This window comes from Ptychodera flava, chromosome 2 (assembly GCF_041260155.1).
Source record: "Ptychodera flava strain L36383 chromosome 2, AS_Pfla_20210202, whole genome shotgun sequence".
NCBI lineage: Eukaryota > Metazoa > Hemichordata > Enteropneusta > Ptychoderidae > Ptychodera > Ptychodera flava.
The window spans coordinates 2,633,294-2,643,372 of NC_091929.1; the positions used below are offsets into that span (position 1 = coordinate 2,633,294).

The following is a 10,079-nucleotide window of genomic DNA, read 5'->3' on the forward strand; positions in this document are numbered from 1 at the left end:
AGTTTCGAAGCTATAAAATCCAATCGATTCTGTATAAAATTTTACCAACACGCGTCCGGTATGCTATACTCATGTAACTTGTATGCCTGTTTAATGTTGTTCAAGCCAAATGTACCGGTCAACAGGTTGAGCATGTTCAACTGTATGTGTCGAGTCTACTCATTCCATATATGCTGTATATTAGGAAACACATGATTGGTTTAATTTCACAAATTACTGATGTCTTCTCCAATCAGAACGTCTGTGAAATTCAACACATTCAACGCATTCTGCGCATGCACCTAAACATCAGCACGTTTCACTAAATAATTACGGAATCTATCGCGATCAACGCTGTGATTTCTGGGCTCACCGGTCCTCTATGTGGCGTATTTAGAAGGCGACCATGCCCCCGGGCCGTCTAAGAAGAAGACGGCGACACAGACAGATCAAGAACGGCGACAGCAACAGAGACAGTACGACGACAAGCAAAGACGACGGACATTTCAGAGTGCTTGGCAAACGGAATTCGGTAGTTGGCTTCTATATGACAAACAGAAAATGTACTGCAAACAATGCCGCAGTGCCTACGGTCAGTTAGCTGTCAATAAGGTAGCGATTGCAAGGACATCGACGTTCTATAGCTATTCCAAGGGTCCATTTGTCATTGGGTCAGAGAATTTCCGTCATTCAAGCCTTGTTGCTCACGCTCAAAGTAAAGGACACAGTGTAGCCATTGAGCATGTAAAGCACCGCACCGCTCCATGTGGTACGAGTAGCGCAGAGATGGCTTTGCAGAAAATGAACGAGTCTGTATTCAGTAAACTTACGAATCTCTTCAGAAACGCTCATTCCATCTGTGTAAATAGTCGCCCATTTAAGGACTACGTCTGGATGTCAAGTCTTGATGTTATGAAAGGAGTCGAAGTTGGTGAGACCTACCGTAATGATAAAGCCTGTAGGCAATTTATCACTGCGATCAGCGAGGTGGAAAGGGAAAGACTACAGAATGAAACGAGTGACAACAAGTTCATTTCCATAGTAAGTGATGGTTCAACTGATGTATCTGTCATCGAAAATGAGATCGTATATATCAGATCTGCTCGTGAAGGAAATGTTAAGATATATTTCTGTTCGTTGGAGGAAGTGAAGAAAGCCGATGCAGCCGGTATTTATAATGCCATAACACACAGTGTATCTGAAGCAATGGGGCCAGAGTCACTTGGAAAGGTGGTAGGATTTGCTGCTGATGGGGCTTCAGTAAACACTGGTAAGTCCAATGGCGTCATAGTAAAGCTGAGGGAGAACCTGTCACCATCTATCGTCATGATCAAGTGTCTAGTTCACCGACTAGAACTGGCTTTCAAGGAAGCTGTGAAGTGTAAGGCACATGACTGTCTGATGACTTTACTCGGAGAACTCTATAAAATGTACCATAAGAGCCCCTTGCAGAGAACAAACCTCAAAAGGCATTTGAAACTCTGGGCACAGCTCCAGTTATGCCACTTAGGATCGGAGGGACGAGATGGCTTTCCCACACCTTGAGAGCTATACAAAGTCTGTGGAAATCCTATAGTGCCATCAAGCTACATCTGAATCAGGTGAGCTTTTTATGATCAATTAACATATTTTATTACAATTTTGTCTGTAGTTTTTAGTGTATGGTGGAATTGATATGTTTCTATACATGGTAACTTTTTTGTTATTCCAAAATTTGATCAAAGACAAAACTTAATATTATGATTTTAGGTATCTGTAATAATACGATTGTTTTTGTGATTAATGTTTTGGAAATTTTAGATCAAGGCTACACCTAATCACAGGTTTGGTCCTAAAGCCAAGGCTCTTTCACAGCTGATGACCTCGAAGTCAGTAGTTTTCTACGGCCATTTCCTTCAAGACATACTTGCTACCCTGTCAAGTCTGTCACTTCAGCTTCAACAGAGAGATTCAAGTATATACACATGCCATGAACAATTGAAAGTAACCATCACATCATTGCAAAGTTGGAGACTATGTAAGTAATTGTATTTGGAGTAAATAAATGAATGATTTCTAATATTTTATTTGAAGGAGATTTTACATAGAAATAGTAACAATAACTACAAGTTGTGTGAATGTGTGCATCTATAAACATGTGCGAATGCAAACATGCATATTTGTGAGTCACTTACCTCCTTGTCCTGCATACAAGTGACAGTATAATGATATTAAAAAGTCATATTTTGTTTCTAGTATGCTGTCAAGTGTGGATGAAATAAAAATAGTATGTCGAACTAATACTTATATTTTACCAGGCCTGGACTGTGTTGGCGAACTGTTTCTACTAGCCAAGATGAGTACTGTGGAGAGAAACTTACTGGGAATTACACTTACCCTGGCAGTGTCTTAATCAAACGATTGCTGACCTGCCTTGAAGTCCGCCTTGTAGACATTAATAGTGACCTACTACAGGCAACAAAGATTGTCAATCTTTCTTCATGGCCAATTCCCACAGTAGTAACTGAAGGTCATTTCCAAATATGATATAATAACTAATCACTATGTTCTTATTCTGTTACAGTTGAACTCACAGTTACTTTGCATGCTTGTTTGCTTGGTTGTTTTCAATGATTGTTGAGTCCATGTATCATAGCTCTTTTGAATACTGATTGAGACTTACATAGCTTTCGAGTTTCAATATTAGATTTAATTTCGATATTACATTTTTGAAGCACAATACATCTGGTGTATCTTTCAATATTTTTTCAGTTATTTCTAAATATACTAACTTACCAACCAGTATAACAAGTGCATGCTATTCTTTATACTCTAAACTGCCAGTTTGATGAGATTCACAAAAATAGGAAAGTAATGATGTATCATAATTTCAATTTCTGTTACAGTTCAGGTTTTGTCTCTCAACATATTTTGTTAAAGTAATTTAACTTTAACCCTTTTCCTGCCGAGCGCCCCTGTCCGTTATCCTGCCAAGTCGGTCAAAACCGGCCCCCTTTTCCGTGTCTACAGAAGATAGGCTCTCCTGCACGCTTTCCTGCCAGGCATTTGGCGGGAAAATACCGCATTTTCGGGGTACGATTACCGACCATATACGTGTTAGACTTCAAAATTTTTGCATGCCCGTATAGAGGGGCAACCGCTGATGAGGTTGTGTCCAGAAATGACGAGGTCACGGGCGTTGTTTTGCCCCGGGGGACGTGCACTTTTATGCCCTTTTCTAGCTTACTTTCGCGGAAGTAAAGTTCGTTCGCCGGCACGCAAGGCCACACCGGGGAAACGTCACCTCTCTCGTGGGTTAGTAGAAGACCCAGGGGTTAGTGCTATGGGTGCGGGAGCACCCTCAAACCTGTCCTGTTTCCCCTGGGTTGTGTCACTTGGCCACGTACTTTGAACGACTTGGAAGAGTCGCACATTGCAGTCTGCTTTGACGTAGTGTCAACGACATAGTTCCGCCATTGAAGGAAGGCGTGTACGTAGTTTGGCCAGTTCAGTGAACACTTAGCTCGTTAGTGTTACCGTTTCCTAACAGGTTAGTTGTGCAGTTGTTACTAAGGTGCAGTTTTGTACCACCTTAGCTCTGGACAGTGCAACTGCTCTATGCACTAACCCCAACGACAGATGGTTGGTACAACGTCTACGTCGCACGAGCACAGCCTCCGTTGGGCTGTGCCCCTCCCACGTGATACAACGCACGTTCATCCATTACTATAGCGTCCTTACGGATCTGCCAAAAACAAAAGTGGGGGTAAAAACAAAACAAACGAAAATATGCGATCCATAGATAGTATTTTATTCGGGAATAATTTACATTATGCCGAACAATAAATCTCGGAGTCTGTCTCGACGTCCGAGTGCATGGTCCGTGTTTCAAAAATTACAATCGGGGTGGCAGATCCGTGTTTCAAAAATTATAATAGGGGGAATTGTACAAAATAATCCGTCTAAACAAAACAAACGAAAATATGCGATCCATAGATAGTATTTTATTCGGGAATAATTTACATTATGCCGAATAATAAATCTCAGAGTCTGTCTCGACGTCCGAGTGCATGGTCCGTGTTACAAAGATTACAATCGGGGGATTGTACAAAATAATCCGTGTTTCAATTTACAATCAGCGGGATCGTAAAGCACAAACAAACGGCACAACCGTGCTCAAAATGTGATCATGGTCCGTGTTCAGAATACAGTCAAGCCACTGTTAGGCGAAGCTGTCCCCTGTCCGTTATTTACGTCGGGTTCTCTTGCTGATGGGTGTCGTCGGGGCTGTGTGAGTAGAGGTCTGCACGCCAATGCTCCTCTTACCTCGTAGCATCATGCGATGATGAAAAGCCGCAAAACACTCGCCCTCGTGAAGATGAACCCCGCACAGACTACATCCTTTGGACGTCTCAGACAGTCGTCCGCTCGCAGTGGTCTTACCCTCTCTGCTACATACTTTACAGCATTTCTGCCGCCCCTCCAAACGGCTGACAACGTGCATCGGCTGATTTTGTGGATTGATGTACGAGGCAAGAGAAACAGTGGCCTCGACCTCTCTCACACTGGGCTGCGATCGCCCACAATAACCGCCAATGAGTTGTTTCCCGACACGCAGATGAAACATCTTATGGGTCAGCTTACTATCAGGGTGTACATGCTTGAAGCATATATATGCATTTACCAGGGCAACATCAATCAGGTAACATGCCAGATATGTCCACCATCTGTGGTTCTTGCGCCCAGTGTGAAAGTACTTGCGCTTCTGGTTGGCTCGGTCGACGCCTCCCATGTACCGGCGATAATTATACAGCGACAGAGGCACTTGTCGCCGCTCGTCTCCCTCCCCCACTGGCACGCACTCCAAGGGTGGATAGACCGTATTCAAGATCAGCACCTGAGCGTTACTATCCTGATAAGCAGTGATGTTAAGACGAGAGTCCGTTCTGGTCGTGGCTTTCATATCCCCAACAGACAGAGGAAGGCGCTTCCTCTTACCCGGCGGAATTAATTGAGGGGGCATGGTGCGACGATTACGGCGGTTAAAACTCCCGACCATGTAGATCCCGGTCTCCATCAGCTCTCTATCAGTAACGACCGTGCTAAACAGGCTATCACAGAATAGGCTGTGATTATATCCACAGAATGGCTGGACCAGCTCCATCGTAATTCCTTTCACACACCACCCTCGCTCCTCCGGCCGTCTCCCATCAGTCCGATCCCGATATTTCACAACTAGGTACGGTGCAAAGTTAGCTATGTATGCAGTGGTGGAGTCGCACAGCTGCCATATCTTGAAACCGTCTCGATCAGGCTTATGCGGTAATCTCTGCTTAAATTTAGAACGGCCCTTAAATCGCACCATGCCCTCGTCGATGGAGATCTCTCTACCCATCTTATAATTATTTACGCACCGGTCAACTATGGGCTCCATCCATGGATTGATTTTATACAGGGGATCCTCCTGACACCGACGTCGGCGGCGTGCCTCATCAGGATCACGACGTGGATCGTTCTCTGGGTCTGCCAGATGAAAGTATCGCATAAGCTGCTGAAAGCGACTGCGGGTAATCACAGTAGAAATACCCTGGTTTCTCAGAAAGGGATCGCTAGACCAATAATCCTCCACTGATGATTTACGGTCGATACCCATACAGACTAAGACGCCAATGAACGCCTGCACCTCTCGGTAGTCAGCGTTACGCCAGTATTTATCTATTTTCCTAGCGATATGTCGCTGGTGGAATTTGGCGTATTTATTAGTCTCGTCCTTGGCCAATCTGATCAGTGTAGCTGGAATAAACTTAAAAAAGTAATCGAGCTCACGGGCGTGGCTGGGCAAGGTGAAAGTCGGTCCTCTCTCATGGTCAAAATCGGTCTCCTCAAATATATTAGCATCGGTAGTCTCCGACATACGCCAGACAGGAGGTGTGTCGTCCTCCGCCAACACAGCAGCAACGTCATCATCGTCGTCAGAGCTTGCCTCACCTACATACTGCCTGTCATAAAAGTCATCGTCCTCTGCCGCATCCTCGTCAACCTCCGAGTCGGACTCAGCGGTGATATCACCGTCGTCTGGGCGTCTGGGCCTGAACTCGCCCGTAGCGGCATCAAGGATCATATCTGGCTCAAAATCAGGGGGCTATCCTGATAACGAACCCTCCGCACTATCTTTTTCGGCGGGGACATCGCAGCACACGAAACTATGGCAGGAGCGGGCTGGGCAGCCTCTGCTGATGACGAGGACTCAAGCTCTTTCGCACTGGGCACAGGAACCTCTCCTGACGCAGGATGAGGGCTCATAGTAGCAACAGGTGGTGTCTCTCCCGGAGCAGCCGGGGGAGAACCAATGGCATCAGCCGTCTCATTACTCACTGTCTCACTAGCAGCAGCAGACGTAGTCTGTGCAGGTGAAGTATCTCCCACAAGAGCAGATGTAGTCTCTGCAGGTGAAGTAGTCTCTCCCGGAGCAGCCGGGTGAGAACCACTGGCAACCGGTGACCCGTCATCATCCTCATCGGCAGAACGATCGCTCTTACGTTTACGCTTACCACTGGGTTTTTCAGCCGGAGATGGCTTTGCCTTACGGGAGCGTTTCTTGCCCGACTTCTTAGAACGTTTACTAGGGACATCACAACGATCGCTACCACTACCGCCCGGAGACTCTGCATCTTTGAGCTTCAGTCGTCTGCTCGCCTTCAGAAAACTTTTGCGGTCCGTCAAGCTCATGTCTGGAACAGTGTCGACAGACTAGCAGGTCCCTCCCTTTTAAAGCCACAGGGAAACAAAGCCCTGGACATGATTGGACGCAGGGGTGTTAATATATGCAACCACCTGTTATTATAATGGACCTACGGCAATCAGTCCACCAACCGGCGCTGACATTCCTACCCGTCATGTAAATTGCCTGTCCGCACCATTTGATATGCTAATAATACTCATTTGCGATGCAAATCCCTCGAGCACTTAGCATAACATAGTCAATGTCATTAGCATCTCAACTTGACATTCCGTCCAGCTGGGTACGTGGCATGCGCACCTGCCACCCAAGGACGTTGGCCCAAGCCCATGTTTAGTACGGGTGGGAAACCCGTATCTTTACCTCATGTCCCTTCTAAGTACGCCTGCGCAGGGCGTATTGTCATCCAAGTCGGTGACAAGCCAACCCGACAGATTGCCCATTAAGCAGTAATGGACTGGCCGTCTCGTTCTTGTACGGCAACGAACAGTGCTTCAGCGGCTTGTTTAGGTCATAACCGTCGCCTGCCGAGCGGCTTACCCAACTAAGGCGGTCAAAGATGAAGGATGCCAAAATTGTCAACGGCTGTCTCGGCCTCGTCCGTTGGGCAAACATGGCTCCTTCAAATAACGTGGCCAGCACGTCTACGTCATCAGCGGTGATGACGACCCGTCATTGACGCCCGAGTGCGTAAAACTCGGAATATACCGACAGGTACCTCTACCTGAGTCGGTCATACTACGGTATAAACCAAACACAGGTCTGCCAACTCCCGTTAGACTCGGCCGTTAGCCGAACTTCACAGGGACAACATAGGCGTAACAAGTCGGTGAACAACGGTTCACGCACCTAACCGCAGCCGCCAAGTCGGTGAACAATGGTATCAAATTTTGAGGCCATGTTCCTGAATGGCAAGGCTGAGGCGGTGTGTTTCGTTGCACGGCTTGAACGTCTAGAGCCAAGTGCAGCCGACAACGTCCGACATCTGAGTGGGTAGTCTTTTCGAGAAGGTAACAAGTCGGTTAAAAGCGGTGGTTACCCTTCACAAATGTCGCTCAAGTCCGTTCGGATCAGTTCCATGTCAGGGACTAATCAAGCCGAGTCCGTCAAATCCGTCCGCACTTCCCGTCAATCAGGACCAAGTCCGTGATTTTCGTCTCGCACCATTGGCAAAAAATTGCACCGCCAGCTGAGGCGGTCTTAGGCGGTTGCCTTCGAGAAAGCCGAGTCCGTCAAATCCGTCCGCACTTCCCGTCAATCAGGACCAAGTCCGTGATTTTCGTCTCGCACCATTGGCAAAAAATTGCACCGCCAGCTGAGGCGGTCTTAGGCGGTTGCCTTACAGATTAGCGTTGCCGAGACGGTCAATTTCGGCCGCAATCTATGTAGTGCCTCAGAGCCAAGTTACCCCAAACTCCGCTAGAATACGTCAACGTGCTAACCTGCCAAGTACGCTACTCGTCCCCCCCAAAAAAAACCAGTCCCCCACCGGGGTGGGGGACTGGCTGGGTAGCTTCCGCACCTTTCCCTGTCGTTGGACTCTCTGTGAACCCATTTCGAGAGCAAACGCCGTTCCTCGCCCAAAACCTGTCCTCGAACGACCCCTAGCGCGAGCAAGGGTTTGCTACACGTAGTTCCGTCGACTAGGCAGGAAAGGGGGTACCAAAAAGTAGCCCGATTTCCACCGCCTTGGCAGGATAACGGCCGTGGCTGCTCAGATTCTAGCTACACCGAATTTCAAGCGGATTTTCACCGACTTGGCAGGAAAAGGGTTAAAGATTATTGGTAGGATGTACTTGCAGTCTTTGAATGAAATGGTCAAGTCTTTGTGTTTAGATACATCATGTTTTCACTTCTTAAAAATAGTTTTCATTTAATCATGTCATGCGTGTTGTTGCAATTTAAAGTTCTCACCTAGGAATATTTAGTACAGGTACAGGTTATGAGATAATGATTTTCTTGACATTCTTTTTTTGTTTTATTCACAAGACTTTGGTGATAATGCTGTTATGACATTGAGTGAGCACTGGAGAGACGTCCTCACTAGGCAAGGTGTTGACTGCACCCTTGTATTGTGTGAGTGGAATCTATTGAAGCAACTGCTCTACAGCAAGTAAGTATTTCTAATAACTTCATGTGTATTATGTGTTCGTTTAGGATTATGCCCGAATGACAGCTGAATGAAAATTATAACAAAGCTGGTTTCAAACAAGCCGCAATCAAATTGTCAATTTGACTATGTCTTATTACTCCTGTTTACCTAATGTTATACCCATTTTGTGTATTTTTTTCATGATTTTCAGTGATGATATCTACAGCATCACCTGGCAGCAGATTAATGCGAAATACAGACAAAGAACACCTAATATTCTAGACCTCATAGATCTAGTTCTCAGTTTACCAGCAAGCAGTGCTGAGTGTGAGCGTGGTTTTTCTGTCATGAAGTTAACGAAGACTGACTACAGGAACAGGTTATCAAGTAAAACCATGACAGAGATAATGAGAATCAAACTTCATTCACCCAGCATAGAGGACTTTGACCCTGCTCCTGCCATACATATTTGGAATAAGATATCTAGCATTCGTAGTCGCAGGCCAGCCTTTAAATCAAGTAAACATACGCAACTGAGTGAAGCAGTCTTTGATAGTGTTGCAGATGTTGCTAGCACCTCAACCTCAAATGAACCTGTAACACCCAATGCAGATGATGACGATGAGTCTGACTATGAATCATGTGATTCGGACTTCAGTGTTAGTGAGGAGGACGAGGGCTGTGATCTTTTTGAGATTGCAAATAATGTAGATGAATGATTCATGATCATTCACTTACACTATCTGCAATCTATGTAAACAATATTCCTTTTGAAGTGAATATTTGCTGACTCTAATAAAAGGACATGAACAATTAGGCCTAAAGATTAGTTGCAGTCTCTTTTGTTGCAGTATGTTGAAAGGAATTATATATTTTTCATAGAGCGTTAAAATCATAATATTTAGCCATAGAGTGTTGACTCTAATAATGATACGGGTTGTTCACAAGTGCATTTAGTGAGGACCGGTAGTTTTCTCTAAGGACCTGAAGCTTTGGCTTGGTGCAGGTCCTTCTGACCTGAAGCTATTTTCTCTTAATTTCGCACACTGTCTACAAGTAATTTTCATTCTTATGTTGCTTTCTACAGCCAACATGGTGTTAAAAAAAATGCCCCAAATACTGTGTAAAACTCTACATGCAATTTTCATACTTATGCTGTTTTCAATATAAATAGCAGTTTTGTTTTCAGTAGCCAACATGCTGTTGTCAACAAACCACAATTATAGTGCATCAGGCTACTTCATAGTCTGAACTTGGTCAGTAGCTCTAAGTTTACTTGTGAATAATAAG

At 45.3% G+C, this 10,079-nt stretch overlaps 2 protein-coding genes across 2 annotated transcripts; both read left to right on the top strand.

Moving 5' to 3' along the window:
* Nucleotides 1-375: 375 nt before the first annotated feature.
* Nucleotides 376-1,975, top strand: LOC139151369 (zinc finger protein 862-like). Its single transcript, XM_070724088.1, has 2 exons — nt 376-1,580; nt 1,780-1,975. The coding sequence occupies exon 1, from the start codon at nt 541-543 to the stop codon at nt 1,522-1,524; it is 984 nt and encodes a 327-aa protein (XP_070580189.1). The 5' UTR covers nt 376-540; the 3' UTR covers nt 1,525-1,580; nt 1,780-1,975.
* Nucleotides 1,976-8,499: 6,524 nt separating this feature from the next.
* LOC139151363 (uncharacterized) lies at nt 8,500-9,613 on the top strand. The gene is made up of 2 exons (XM_070724073.1): nt 8,500-8,810; nt 9,001-9,613. The coding sequence occupies exons 1-2, from the start codon at nt 8,707-8,709 to the stop codon at nt 9,506-9,508; spliced, it is 612 nt and encodes a 203-aa protein (XP_070580174.1). The 5' UTR covers nt 8,500-8,706; the 3' UTR covers nt 9,509-9,613.
* The last annotated feature ends 466 nt before the right edge of the window (nt 9,614-10,079 follow it).